Source organism: Thermobia domestica, chromosome 8 (assembly GCF_964235325.1).
Source record: "Thermobia domestica chromosome 8, izTheDome1.hap1.1, whole genome shotgun sequence".
Lineage (NCBI taxonomy): Eukaryota > Metazoa > Arthropoda > Insecta > Zygentoma > Lepismatidae > Thermobia > Thermobia domestica.
In genome coordinates, this window is record NC_137461.1 from 24864025 (window position 1) to 24880334 (window position 16310).

Consider the following 16310-nt stretch of genomic DNA (forward strand, 5'->3'; position numbering starts at 1 on the left):
AATATGTACAGGATGATTCTCGTAGGAAACAGTTAAGAATTTTTTCTCACTGGTATTGCACTTTCACCCTTGGCGTACAACATCTGGGGTACACGTGAAAGTATCTTTTCGTGCGTACGACAAGTAACAGTGTTGTTACCCTCTCACAAATTTCAATAAACACAATTCTCATTTTTGAAAAATCTTCTTCTATGGGTTTGGCACAGGGGGCACAAAACTTAGCTTGTTGGAATTTGTGTTTTATAAACTATTCAACGAAGTATAGCTCAAGTCTCTGTGATAATTAGAAGGGGTACTAAAGGGCCGTAAAGTAAAGTTCTACGATTTTCTTGAAATCCCTGTTGGTTCTGAAAAGGAGGCTGTTGTATTTAAACCATCTTTTCTAGTTGTAATAATAATAAATCTCGATATTCAGTACATTCACAAAATGACCTCTTCAATCTTATCTTAAGGGTGCGAAGAAGTATAAAGAAGGAAAGGCACAGGGATATAAAGAATATTTGTATTTATACTTCATATAATGATTATACCATATGGGAAGTTAAATTTTTGGTCATAATGCAGTTTTTAAATAATCTGTTTTAAATAATATGTTTTCGAATAATAATACTCATCTTGAAGCGAATTGTGACGTTCCAAATTTAGCATTTCCTAATTACTGAAACTACTTAAAGCTTTAAAATTAGAACTTAACCCACAAACGCCCAAGACCAGTTTTATTCGTTAGCAACTGCCTTGAACAATACCGTGTTACATCGAAAACCTGAGAAGAAAACTCAACGAAATTCGTACAACAAGAGAACGGGTAGTGTGCCTGAAGTGGAACAACGGGGGTTTGGCTAAATGAATGATATAGCCCGTGTAACGTAGTGAAAAATAAAGTGGGTCACTGGTGGCACAAGGGGCGTTTGTGGGTTAATTTTGAGAATAATTTTAATGGTATACTGATTTTAAGTTAATGACATTCAATTTCAGATTTAAACAACTCAACAAATGATACAACAGAGAATCATGTAAGTACTTTGTTTTAATACTTTTGTTTTTATTGTAAATTGTTTAAGAACTGTGGATAGCTAATCCGCCGTTCACCTCGTGCTGTTTTTTTTTTTTTTTTTTTTTACTTTCCAAATGCCACACTAATCTGTGGGTCATATGAAATTTCTCTTACAGTGTAATTTTTCAACTGCACAAATTATTTACCTGTTGATGCTGCGTACAATAATATTTCCAGTTGTTTAAAGTATTATCAATGCTCATAAGTTGGAAACATTTGAGAGCGGATGCTAAACAGTCCTGAATGCAGGGGCGGATCCAGGACGGACTTCTGGGGGGGGGGGCGGTGGATTGTAATTCTGCTACTTAGAGCTACTTTTAAGAGCTCCAAACTCTGGGATGGGTTTTATTTATATATAAAATAAAAAAGTTTCCTCTTCTGCGGAGGGGAGGGAGGTGAAATCGCCCCCTGGATCCGCCACTGCCTCAATGAATTACTGATATCTTAAAGTACATATTCTATCTGTTTCTATAAATTTTATTACATTCTTTACGGTGGCCTTGTGGTGAACAACCTTTATATTTGTGAGTTTTCTTTGAGGTCTTCAATTTCCTTTCACTTTCATCTTCCTACCATTTCATTCATTATTGTCATCATTACCATCTCCCTTATCTTCAGAGCATAATTGTAGGACGTTAAACTCATAAGAGCATAGGAACCAAGTCCCAGAGATTAGGGCTATAATAAACCTCTCATATTATTATTTATTATATTTTAAATTGCTTTAATCTGCAATTGGCACATGGTCTCTTTTATACATTTTTATCTTTGCATTTTACGTAGATAATATTATACATTTCCAATGCTGATCAATGGACCTGTTTTAGATTTATTTTAATTTCTTAGTTTTTATAGCATATTTTCATTGGAATTATAAAGTTCATTACAGAACTCTCTCTCTCTCTCTCTGTCTATGTGTGTGTGTGTCTTATTTGCGAAGTTTTTCAATTTTGAGCCCTCCATTTGATAAAGCATCAAAAGCTATTTGAAAGAAGTAATGAATTTCCCCCCCCCCCGTCACTTACCCTTCCAGAGAGGTATTGGCCAAAAAATGTTCCGATTTCGAGAAATTTATGGAGCCATACTTCGGGAACCGTAAGTCATAGAGAAATGATATTGGTGCTTATTAATACCAAAGAGAATGGTGAATATTTTGATACCAAATAGTAGCTGGTGGCCACTGTCCAACTGGTCAACGTTCCCTAGATATTGGCCACAAAGTTCGGATTTCAGGAAATTTAAGGAGCCATATTTCGGGAACTGTAATTCATAGAGAGGTGATATTTTGCCATTTTTTCAATTTTGAGCTCTACTTTTTGACAATGTGTCTTCGTATAACAACATATCGTAGGTTGTTTTAACAGAACTCTTAAACAAAACATGTGGGAATAATTCAGTACTCAAGGAAATTATAAATGGATAGATATATTACAAGAATTGTTTAATGGGTATAATAATAAAGTACATAGAACAATTGATATAAAGCCTGTAGAAATTAATAACAAAAATGAGTTATTTTAAGGTTTCGTTCTGGCGATGCTCTTGGAGCACTCTCAACTGGTTTACAATTGCATTTACGATCTGCACATAACATTGGATTATAATGTATACGCGTTTGGGACACTAATTTCTGAAATATCTTTTATATTACGTGCTGTACTTGACTACCAGTGTTCTTAACATTTTAAACATGTAATTAAATTTTATCATATATGATATATATCATCAATGTTTATAGTGATAACTAAAGTGTGTGCAAGTGGCTAACAACAGAGCTGTAACTCCAATCGGAACATTTGGAACACTACATATATATATATATTAATGTTTCCCCCTTTGTTTTTGTAGAGTGAGATCGAAGGCCGTATGAAAAGGAGGCGAGGTAGACCGGACTTTATGGAAATGACTGGAAGGGAAAACTTTAAGGAAATGGAGGAAATGGCCAAGAGCAAAAGGAGAGAATTGCAACTGGACTTACAACGAAGACATAAAATTTATCGAGATTACATCAAACAGATCAGGCGGAAGGTAAGGCAACGTATAAAGGAAGAAATAATGCAGCAATGGAGAAATAAGTCGTAATTGTTCTAAAATTTTGTATTTGTAAACAATTTTCAAATCAAATAAAGATTGTTACTTTCAATTGAGGTTTCCCAATTCTTTTATTTTGTTTGTTTTTGAACAAACTACTTACTTGTCATGTGTATACACAGAATTGGAATAAAATTCTTTGATTTCATAAAGTGAAAAATACTACTTGCTGGAAGATGATGCCTCTTCAATTTTCTCCGCAGTTACCTATCCTCTCAATACAAAACTTTCTGGTTGGTACTGTTGAAAACAAAAACGTCATTTTAGAGACATCCTTCACTTCATCCATCACAAACTTCTTGATAACCTGCATGACATCAAATCATACATGTTACTCTTGAGATGGAGTTTCAACTCCAGGATCGAAAATACTCCACTGGAATGAACTCCGTTAAGTACCGTGGGCATTCAATGATAGTGACTTGTTGTTTGGCCAAAATCCACTTAGTCGTATGAAGGTTCATTGCCGTCGAGAAGAGTCTAATTATTGTCGGAGATTATTAACTGTGCTTGACATGGTTCATTCGACGGAAAATTCACTTCATTATCTCTAGAAAAAGCTGTTGCTTTTTAGAAATTTGTTCTTGTTAATCGCTAATTTCACTTTGTTATTTGAAAAATAATTTTTACACTCCCTGCTACTGTATATGTGTAGATAAACTAGATAAGTTTACAAAGAACTTTAGGTGCTAGCACCCACACTAGCAACCACAACTATGACTTAAGTACACAGTTCTGCATCACCAATAATAGCACTTAATCTTCTACTGAATTATTTTCAAGCTTTACTCACTTTACGTCTACACCTGTAAATACCTGAAATCTGTGTTCTATTTACAAATTTTCTAGAGGGTGGATTCTCAAATCTTGAGCTAACACTTAACAACTGGACAATTGGAGCTCCACCTGTATCAATAGAAAATTGATATCTAAACCATTCGACAGATATTATTACAACTGTTCTGATAAACATAGCTCATATGGAATTGGCTATAAATACGCTCTAATCATTTTACAGAATTCATAGAATTAGTAAGTGATTCCTTTGTGTAAATACAATAGTATCTCAAGACATATTGCTCGTCCTATGTAGCGTTTTGGCTGGTCTACCTTCTCCAAGCTCTGAGGACTACTTTCTGTTTTGTAATCTAGGATGATGATGTGTTCTAAGGGTGAGTGACCTTTCTATGGATGGTGCCACGTACATTTGGATGGATGCTCTTTCCGTGGAGCAAATATATATATTTATAATTAATTATGAGTAAAGGAGGATTTTTAAGTACAAAAAGGGAATTTTATTTGAACCTATACTAGGGCGAATGATGTTTTTTGTATACCCTCCTTCAGAACGACATTGTTGTATTTATTTAATTTTATTTGTAAGATTCAAGGTGAATGGAGCAAGATGCTCAAGTTTGTTCAAAATCTGCTGAATAACTCCGTAAATACCATGATTCGACAAATTCCTTCAGAAATTTTCCTATGATATTCTGCAGTCGACAGATAAAAGAGTTATACCTAGTTGATATCCACGATCGAGTCTTGATGCTTCACAATCCCGTACTTCCGAAGGAGACTAGGCAAACGCATAAAACTAAAGATGTCTCTCTGAAATCAGAAGACTTAGTAATGCGTAGAACACATTATCTATCGTTAACACTTAAGAGCGAGTCTACAAAATATCTGAACTGCTGCATTGGACCTTATATAGTAAAAAATTTTGAGGAATTGTGCAGTATTGAATACACTGAATAATCGTCCAGCAGGAACACAAAACTTGTGAAATCTAAAGCTCTTCAACTGCTCTCCCGAGGAAAGAGTTAATCTGTTAAAGAAATATAATACAGTTTGTGACAAATCTGTGAAAGACGACTCCCTAATAAAGTAAAAAAAATATACGGATTTTTTCTCGGAGGAAGGGATTGCCATAACAATTGGCCATAACAACTTTGTTGTTATTTTGTTATAATTGTTTATTGTTTATTGAGTATCTGCCAATGAAATATATAGCAGATACTCAACCTGCTATACATTTCATTGGAGTAATATTTATTGTAGCAAAGATCTAAGACATAATTTATCAGCATAATATTTCTGGTTAGTAAGATGATACATATATAGGTGGCGAATGGTGGTATCATTGAACACTTGTAGCAAAAGGAGTTTGAGTTGCTCTTTCATTTGATGCATTGTTTATAATTGTACTTTAAATGTAATAAATACCACAAAGCCTTAAAACCCCGATATTCTTTTCGAAACATCCGGTACTTTAATCGGAAACCGTCAATTTTTCTAATTCGTACCCTATAGAGACTAGGACTGTAGCAGTAATTCTCGAGCAGAACTGTTAAAACTAACTAACTAACTAACTCTATGGCCTATGGAACCCCGAGGTTCAGTGCCGCGTTCACAAAAGCTCTCCACTGACTTCTATCCTTAGCCAATTGCATCCAGTTTCCACTTTGTATTCCTATCTCTGCGAGATCCATCTTAATATTGTCCTCCCATCTGCGCCTAGGTCTTCCTAATGGTCGTTTTCCTATGGGTCTACCAGTCAAGACTTTGAAAGCGTTTCTACTTTCTTCCATTCTAGCTACATGACCTGCCCACCTAAGCCTCCTAGACTTGACGACCCTAACAATGTTGGGTAAACCGTATAAACTATGTAGTTCCTCGTTATGAAGTTTCCGCCATTCCCCATTCTCGTTCCTCTTGGGTCCGAATATTCTTCTCAGGATCCTGTTCTCAAATACTTTCAGTCTATGTTCTTCCCTCAGAGTAAGCGACCATGTTTCACAACCATACAGAACAACAGGCATGATTATCGTTTTATATATTTTAAGCTTCAAATTCCTCGACAGAATTCGCGACGACAAGAGATTTTGAACCGAATAGTAACACGAATTCCCTGCTTTTAGTCGACATTTAATTTCTTCGTGAATATGATTTTCGTCTGTTAATATTGATCCTAAATATTTGAAAGTATCCACTTTATCAAAAGCATTATTTAATATTTTAACGCCTCCACAATTTGCCGTATTACGGTCCCGACGCACTTCCATGTATTTAGTTTTCTCTGCATTTACTTCTAAACCCATGTCCCTGCAAGCGTTTAATAAGATCTCTGCATTTATTTCTACTGTTCTCCTATCATCCCCTATTAAATTTACATCATCAGCATATGCCATAACCTGGTGAATGCCGTTCAACTCTAGGCCCTGGTTGCTATCTTTGATTTTCCTTATGGCGTATTCCAGCACAAAGTTAAATAATAATGGCGACAACGCATCTCCTTGTTTCAGGCCATTTTCGACGTGGAAGCTCGTGGACAAAAATTTTCCTACCCGGACTTTACTTTGGGATTCACTTAAACATATCTTAATTAATCTAATTAGTTTTCTCGGTATTCCAAGTTCTGTAAGAACGTTGTATAATGTTTCTCTCCTAACCGAGTCGTAAGCCTTTCTAAAATCAATAAATAGTTGATGTACCGGGGTATTGTATTCCCACTTCTTTTCGAGTATTTGGCGAATGGTAAATATTTGGTCGATAGTTGATCGATTTCGTCTAAATCCGCACTGATAATCTCCAATAATTTCATCTGCGTATGGGGTCAATCTTGCTAACAGAATATTTGAAAGTATTTTATAGGATGTTGACAGAAGAGAAATGCCTCGATAATTATTACAGTCAGTTTTGTCGCCTTTCTTGTGAATTGGAACAATGATTGATTCTTTCCACTCTTGTGGCAATTCTTCCTCGTTCCAGATAAGGAGAATGAGTTTGTGTATCTTGTTCCACTGTACAAGCCACCGAGCAGAACTGTTACTTATATGAAAAGCCAGTAAATCCGTTACTTTTACAACATTTGAAGATTAGCATGAGCAAAATTCAAACAATCTACTGCTTGGAAATTCGGAATGCTAAACACCGGATCATGCCAAGAACTAGCAAAAGGGGTTCATTTTATGACTTTTATGTTCCTACTTTTTCTGGTTCTTTGATGATTATAATTAAAGCATATGTGACTGTTGGGAATATCTATATCATAATTAGGATTATATGTGTCACCGATGAAACAAGCAACAATAAAAACAATCTTCTAGTTAACAGCGTATTTTTTCACACAGGATCTATAAAAAGCCCAATGAATAATTTATCCAGCAGAATAAAAGCTACTACTGATAATGGCAACGAACAATATACATTTAGAGCCATAAAAATTAGATTTTAATGTTTTTCTACGCAAATATGCACTAGAATTTATCTTCATAACACATTTTGTTCAGACGATACCGTCAAACATTGCATATATTCGTAAAGCGCTTATAGCAGGTTATATTCCATAGCACCAACGGGAAAAGCATCCCCATCTTTATAAGAAATCGGGGAAGAACATCTGAAGCTTTATTCTCGTATCAGTAAATTTTTTGTAACAGAGACACATTGGTATTCTGATGTGGTCAATATGTTTCAGATGCGTTTTCTGTGTTGCAATTGTACGCGCTGTTTAACGCTTTGTGTCCTGATACTAATATTACTTACCATTTTCATCAGAAATACTTCGAAGATAATTTTAATCTCAGCCTTGAGTGACCACACGTAAACTTATTATTTCTGCTGTAAGGTACCTTGTTCTTTACAGATGGCTGAAAAATTATCGAGGAAATAATCGGAATCAACGTTTCCGAGGAAGGGGAAATAGTTATAGAAATGATGGAAATCGATATAATAATAATGCTAGTAACAATGACGAAAAAGAGCGAAATAGTTCTAGACAAATGGCCAGTAACGATGGTGAAGGTCAATTTACTTTAAGAGAAAATATTTGGTTGATCGTCCGAGAAACGAAGAGAACTGCTAGTGAACTATCTTAATAAAGATATAATATAGGTAATTCTTTATGTCATCAAGAATCATGTTCATTTTTGTCTTTCTTTTGGTTGTAGTGCTTAGTTAAGTTAAGGTCAACTGTATATGTATTTCTTGTGTCTTTGTATTTAGATTTGATTAGTTTCTTTTAGAGAGAGAGAGAGAGAGAGAGAAGAGATTTATTCTTTAACCCACAAAGACAACTGTAACGTGACTTGTTCCTTACAGATTGGCTGAAAAATGTCTTACTTACGAATTATATATTTGTCTTGTTCTCTTATTTACTTACGGTCTATTGTAACTTATCTATTTTGTCTTTTACATATCCTTTTGTCAATTTATGTCTTCCTTGGTTGCGTATTAAGTAGGTTTTTTCATGTGTTTCGCTGTTCGATGTTCTTTTCTTCATAAGTTGATAATATAATTTCTCATTTATCCTCTTTGTCAATCACAACCAAGTTGCACACTCAGAGGATTAGAACGAGTAGGAGAGAGAGAACGGAATGAAGCTGTATCTCGTATGGAATCTGACAATACTCTACACTCGTATTATTTTTCTTTCTTCGTTATGCTTTTCTTTCCTATTTGCTAGTTCTCATATTTTATGTTAGATTAATAAACATGTTTCATAATTCATCCTATATTTATGTGTTTGGACGTTTTTATGGAAATAAATTGCTGTTGGATAGGAAAGGATAACAATCGATAGTTTCGATTGCAATGTCTGCGTCGTTTTTGGAGTAGTCATGAAGAGATTTCCGAATCTCTTCATGAGATTTTAAAATATCATTGTTCATCGGACCAATGAGGAACTGATAGTGATCTCGATTGAAAGTTTAAGTGTTGTATTGCTGTCTACGCTATAATTGGACTGTTTCTTAAGATAAAACTAGTAAAGGGATGCCAAAACACATCGAGAAGTTATTGACCATATGGGAATCTTTGGCGGATGTGATGGTGCCTGTGGTATAAGTTGGAATTTTAGTGTAGCAGTAGGTCAGGTAACACTAATTATTCCTAAACATGCATAGATCTATGCGCTGGGATGCTGAATTGGACATCGATTAAGAGAGTTAGCTGAAAAGATAAACGTATAAGTCTATTCCACTGGGAGGAATTTCCTGCCTTGGCTACCGGCTTCGCGCCAGGTCCCGTAATCATCCCACTTAACGCACTCTCGTCTCTCTTTCCTTCTCTGCGTGAAATAATTTACGTTAGTAGATTAAAAGGTTTCTCTATTATCTGTATGAATCTTTAAGTGTAATGTAATGAGTTTTTTTTTCTTTTACGGATTCAGTTGTCACTCCAGAATATTTTGCGTCCAAATATTTTTATAGTTATTGCAAGTTCCTAAAAAATGTGTGATATCTATTCGGGTTTTGTGAACAAGATCTTTTCATCGATATAGAAGTTAGTTTATGTTTCATCCACGTTGATAATTTGATATTTATAAACGTCCAAAGCTTAAACTTCCTAGTGATATTGTGTGGAGGTCAAAAAACTCTCGTCACAGTTGTTCGGTTAGATACTGCGTTAGCTGCCTATAGTAAAGTTTCATTTCGAACCTTAACATTGGATTGTCAGTTTTAAGGAATAAACAGAACTTTCATAATTGTTTTGATGCTTTCAGGTGTGTCTCCAATTTAAATTAGTAGTACAGTGTTATTGGTAATTGCGCTGTCTTGGAACAGAGACGGTAGTAGAGTGGTGGAACTTGGTGCTGTTTTTGACCTACTGCGCATGCGTAAACTGTTCCAGTTCCGACTGCGATTCCTGTTCCGTTTTCGGTTCCGATTCCGACACCAGTTCCGGCTAAAGTTCCAGCAGCAGTTCCGATTCCGAATACAGAACACAGGAACAGCTCCGGCAGACTACGAATATAGGACAAAGGCTGTAGCGTTTTAGACCACTTTTTAAGATTACACAAGAAAGGTTACGGCACAGCAACAACATATATCTGCATAGTGATGGGAGAAAACCGGGAAAATATTTTAGGTTTTCCTCTAGGTTTAAACCCAGGTGTTTTCCTTTTTGAGAAAATATGAGGGTATTTTCATATAACGACGAGAAAAAATATATCTTTTATCTACATTTATTTTTTTATTTATAAGTGTATCTCTCTGGATATTGAAAAATTTACAGGTTCTTTACGAATATTTTATACAAGTAACAATACAGACATAGTGGACACACACACTGCACACACAAATAATATATCTATTTTTAGGCCGGAAATTCTCCGGTACTCCAGAGACTTAGTATCAGGCCTATACAAAAAACTTAGTTTACATACCAGCCTATATGGCCGGATGGCCTCCGGTATTCCACGAGGCCAAAAAAAAAAGACATTAAAACACATACTATGAAATACATAAAGACAGACAGACACATACATATATATATTGGTGGCAACACTTCTAATACATACACCACAACTATAAAATTATTTTATTTTTTTCTTTTACATTTATTAGCACTAGACTGGTAACCTCCGGACCTCCTTGAGGTTCCAGTCCTTGGCAGAGTTTCTTTAATATTAATCAGTATTATATTATAAATCATTTTTATAGCTGTTACTTTTTTTTTTTTACTACGGACTATCATTTAATTTATTATTAATTTTACATTATCTTTCAACAAGAAGACACATACATAATACAACCTGACATAATACGATTATGATAGATGGCTCTTCACAGAAGCTTTCGCTTGTGAGTGAGAAACCATCTTCATAAAGTATATATAAGTGAAATTTTATCATTTTTTCCTCTTTTTTTCTCTTTTTCTTCCTTCTCTCCTCCATTTTTTCTTTTCCCTTCCCCTTCTCTATTTTCTTTGTTTTTAAAAAAATAAATAAATAAATAAAAAATAAACCCCCAGTAGTTGTAGTTAAGCATATTTCAAGTGACTTTAGTCGATTATTTACTAATTTAATACATTAATTTAATACGTTAACGCTCTTAAGTCATCATTCTTTATTTCCTTAACCAATTAGTTATTAGTATTTTTAATCTATGCATTTTTCCTTCTTCCCTAATTTCTTTTGGAGTATTATTATAAAGTTTCGGAGCCAAATAATATGTTTGATTTTGTGATATACCCTTATTTACTTTTATTGTTTCAAGATCTTTTTGAGTTACTTTTCTTGTTCCATACCCATGAGAAATTTTATTCCATTCATTTTCATGTTTTTTTACATAGAGTAGGACTGCTTTTATATATAATTTTTCAACAGTTAAGACTGAAAATTCTCTATACAGGTTTTCTAGACTGTCTTCTTTGTTTTTATTTAAACATATTCTTATAATATTATTTTGCTGAACTTTTAAAGGTCTTATATGCGTCTCATAGGCAGATCCCCAACTTAAGATACCATACTGTAATATATTTTGTGTTAGTGCATAATATACCATACGTAAAACTTTTAATTCTAAACACCCTCTTAATTGTACAAATTTATACAGCAATTTTCTTAATGTTTTGGCTACATATTGAATATGCGATGTCCACTTTAAATGTTTATCAATTTTCACTCCTAAATAATTTTGTTCAGTTACTTTATTTATTGTATTACAGTTACAGTCTAAAGTATTAATACAGTTATGATATTTTAAGACAAAATTTTGTGGCTGTCCGGTTATTGTTGGTGAGAAAGCAATATAATTGGTTTTCGTTAAGTTTAGTACCAAGGAATTTTGTTCTAGCCATTGTTTTACTTTCTTTACTGTTATTTCCGCTTTTTTATAAGTTTCTTCCCACTTTTTCCCTGTTATTGTTATAGTGGTGTCGTCTGCAAAAGATTGAATGTAGCCATCAATGCCTATATTGTACAAATCATTTATATAAATTATAAATAAAATTGGACCTAATACTGATCCTTGTGGCACTCCATAGCTAACCTGTAATAATTCACTCATAACATTTCCAATTTTAACAGCTTGCAATCTATTACTTAAATAACTAGTAAACCATGAGAGTACTACACCTCTTACTCCATAATGTTCTAGCTTAGTTAACAATATATTATGAGATATTGTATCGAATGCTTTGGTTAAATCCAAAAATATTGTTATTACTTTTTCATTATGATCCATGTAATTTGTTATTATTTCCGTTAGTTTATAAATTGCATCAGATGTACTTCTCTCTTTTCTGAAACCAAACTGATTTAATGCAAGTATGTTATTAGTTTCAAGAAAGGAAACTAATCTCTTTTTAATACATTTTTCTAATATTTTAGCACAATTACTAAGTAGCGATATTGGTCTATAGTTATTGAGATCCTTTCTTGACCCTTTTTTATATACTGGTTTCACGAGTGCTAGTTTAAATTGATTAGGGAAAATACCTGTTTCTAAACTCATATTATATATATGCAACAGTGGTTTAGTTATTTCTTCTTTCACATTTTTCAATATTTTAGCAGTTATTTCATCTAGTCCTGGAGCCGATTTTGCTTTTAGTTGGTTTATATAAAATGAGATTTCTTGTTCAGTAATAGGCGTAAAAAACATACTGTTTTTAGCTTTGTTTCCTAGATTTTCATTTATTTTGGATAAATTTACATTTTTTACTAACCTTTCACTTATATTGCAGAAATATTTGTTGAATGTGTCAGCTACTAGTTTAGGATATTGCTGAAAGTTAATGTTACCCGTAGCCGTTTGTATTACTGTAATGTCCATGCTTTTGTTTTCTTTTTTGTCAATAATGTTTGATATTACATTCCATAATTTACCTGTATTGTTTTCACAATTAACAATCTGCTTTTTATAGTACTCATTTTTTACCATTTTTATCAGTTGAGTTACCTTATTTCTATATTTTTTATAGTGTTCTTTTATTTCTAGATTATCTTTATTTTTTATTACAAGTTTCCTTAATTTGTCTCTTTCTCGTATATGTAATATCAATTCATCAGTTATCCATGGCTTTAACTTACGATATTTTGGGATAGTTTTTTCAATTACTATTTGTGAAGTTTTAATACATTTTTGTAATGTCGAAATGAAAGCTGAAGTAGCTAAATTTACATCCAAACTTTGATACACATTCAACCAACTACACTTCTGTATTTCATTTTTTAGTCTTTGGTAATCTATAATAGTTCGAGGTTTGTTTGTTATTGATTTATCAGCAATTTCCATATTTAAGTTAACACTAGTAATATAATGATCTGTAATTGCCGTATGCAATATTGCTGCAGTGACATTTTGATTATATTTTTGCCTTAAAAAGATATGATCTATACATGTTTTAGTTGTTTCAGTTACTCTTGTATAATTATTTATACATGAAATATACCCGTTTTTATAAAGTATGTTTAAGTAGTTGTCTACATTTTCGTCGTACCTATTACTTAATATGCCAAAATTTATGTCTCCAATAACCAACCCATTTGTTTTGACATTTTTAAGTTCATTTTCGAAGGAGCGTAAGAATTCTCCTTCATTACCACTTGGCGTTCTATAAATACACATTAAATTATAGTTTTCTTTGCCATATGAAATATTTAAACTTAGACCAGAAGCATCATTTAATTCTAATTCTGTAATATTCTCAATACTAATATTATTATTTATGAATACCATTACACCATCTGCTTTATTTAGAGATCGTTTTGTGAAGAAACAATGATAATTTTTTAAACTTATTTCATATTGATTATGCCATGTTTCGGAGAGAACTAATACATGTAAATTAAATTCTAAATTTTGTAATAAAATTAAAAGCTCATCCCAATTTTTACGAACACTTCTAATATTAAGATTCAAGATGTTGATACCAATTTTATCTTTAAACACATTATTAAATAAAGTAACAGTTTCGCATACCTTAGTTTCGATATTTTGTTGCGTATTTATATCTTCAATTATAGAACATGTTTCAAACATTTATTTAACCCTTCCTACAATTCTTACTACCTGTTTTTGCTTAAAATTACGTCAATTTATCAACATCTTCTAGGCTACGTAATATAAAAACATCTTTATCTCCCTCTCTTTTACGCAACTTTATGCTACTTGTACTATCTACCCACAGGAAGGCATAATTCTTTTCGCTTTTAATTTTCCTGGCTTTTCCAAATACCTTTCTGCGGTTTAGAGTTAGACTTTGATTGACATAGATGGGTTCATTATGGTTATATCCTAAGTGGGTATAATTGAGATTCCTCTTTACTTTACGTTTCTGGAGGAAATTTTCTTTAACCTCTCTCCGAACAAGCTTAACCATTACTGTTCCTGATGTTTGATGAGGAGCTTTCTTTACTCTATGGCATACATCTATCATTTCTCTTTCAATGTTTATGTCTAAAGCACGGCCCAACTGTTGTACAACTTCATATGTATCTTCGTTCGTTTTTTCTGGTACACCCTGTATTTCTAACGTGTTTCGTCTTCCATACTGGTCGAGCTCATCTAATCTCATCTCAGTGTCTAGTAGCTGCTTTTTGAGAGCGATGTTTTCTTCCTTCAGCTGTTCAATAGTAGCGAGGCACGCAGAAATGCTTTCTGATTGTTTTTTGATGATGTCTGCATTTTCATCCCGTTTCTGATGCGCCAGGTCAAGAGACTTTCCAAGTTCACGCTCAAGGTCGGTGTTGTTTTTTTTAATCACGGAGATATCATCTTTTAATTCTTTTAATAGTTTATAAATGTTTTCGATAGATGGAAGCACTTCATTCTGTTCTGAATTGGTATTACGCCTAGCTTTTATGCAACCTTTACACTTCCAAGGCAAATTTGATTGTTTCATATATTCCACGTCACTTTCTTTTAACTGTGAACATTTTAGGTGGGTCCAGTTTAGACACTCAATGCACTGAATTTTGGAGGTAATGTCTTGTCTCAGAACAGGTTTGGAACACTCAATGCAGGAGCTCATGATGTTTGTTTATATCTTATGATCGTACTCCTATTCAGGTATTTGATGTTTACGTGTCAGTCAATTTATAATTTTTGCAACAGATAGTAAAGTCAGCAATATTATTTAACAAAATATATCTAGTTAAATGTAAGAGTACTTACCGAATTCGTTATTCTTGTGTCACTTCACTCACGTAAACAGTATCACTTAAATTTAAACTAAATATTAGGAGCACATTATAATGTGTCTTTACACATCCATATCAGTGTTGCCAGAATATGGAATATAATAATATAGTTCTCATAAACTTTACTATTTCATGAAAATTAAGAAATATTTCTCAGGAATTATCAGTTATGACCCTTCCGAAAATAATCATAAATACATTAAACAAAATATAGTAGTCTATGGGCGTTCCAAATGAATTTTGTGTGAAATTAGAGAATACGAAGAATGCTAATAATGGCACGTTGTTTATAAAATTTGTAATTGTGTTTTGAATGACGAAGTCTATTATACAAATTGCTCAATGACTAATAAAAAATGAGTATGAAGACTAGCTATGGACCTTCAACCACAAATATGTATAATTTCGGGTTAGATTGGGAAGTTAGTGGTTAGCTGGCCCGCACTGCCCTTAACTTTTCTCTAGGTCAATTAAAATTACGTTTATTTTAGGGCTAATTGGGCTCATGTTCAACTTCGTTCGGACCTCCGGTCGTTGCCTTTAACGGAGCTCGGGCTAATTACTTTCCAGTGGCGCTTGGGCACACTCGGGATGGTGTTCGTTAATTTCATTTGTTCTTGCGCTCATTCAGGCTCAGGATCCGTAGCCTCAAATTGGTTCGTGCTTTGGGTCACTGCCCTCAACGGGACTCGTGCTCACTATCCTCAGTTCGACTTGCATTCACTTGGGCTTGAGAATAATAATTTTGTTTGGGCTTGGAATCATTACATTTCTTTTCTAATTTAGCTCGGACTCATTACTTTCTTTGAGACTCACGTGCACTCGGGCTTGGTTTCACTAACCTCATTTGGTTTCGTGATCGGGCTCACTTCCGCTTTTTAATTTTCAAGAAAAGCACGTAAAATATTGTAGTTTCTAACTGTAACTTACGGGATATTGATTCTAAGTTGAGACAACAAAGATGGCGTAGTAAAGCTATGACGTATGCTTTCATGAACTTGCAGTATGGGCACATTCTCTGTTTCATAACATCCTTGAAAATTAACGTAAGCTACATTATTCTAAATACAGATTCTGAAATTAAAAGCAATAACATCAACACAAAATAGCGTATTTATGGTTTATTAATAGAAACACATTTTTGGGGTAGAAAAAAAACCGAGTTTAAACCCAAAATATTCTTTTCCTGCCATTCGGCTTTAACCCTCGACTATCTCTAACAATGCAACACATTCCAAC

General features: G+C 33.6%; 1 protein-coding gene across 1 annotated transcript; it reads right to left on the minus strand.

The window, feature by feature from the left end:
• Positions 1-13957: 13957 nt before the first annotated feature.
• LOC145692062 (uncharacterized) lies at positions 13958-14902 on the minus strand. Its single transcript, XM_081767353.1, has one exon. The coding sequence runs from the start codon at positions 14900-14902 to the stop codon at positions 13958-13960; it is 945 nt and encodes a 314-aa protein (XP_081623479.1).
• Between the last annotated feature and the right edge of the window lie 1408 nt (positions 14903-16310).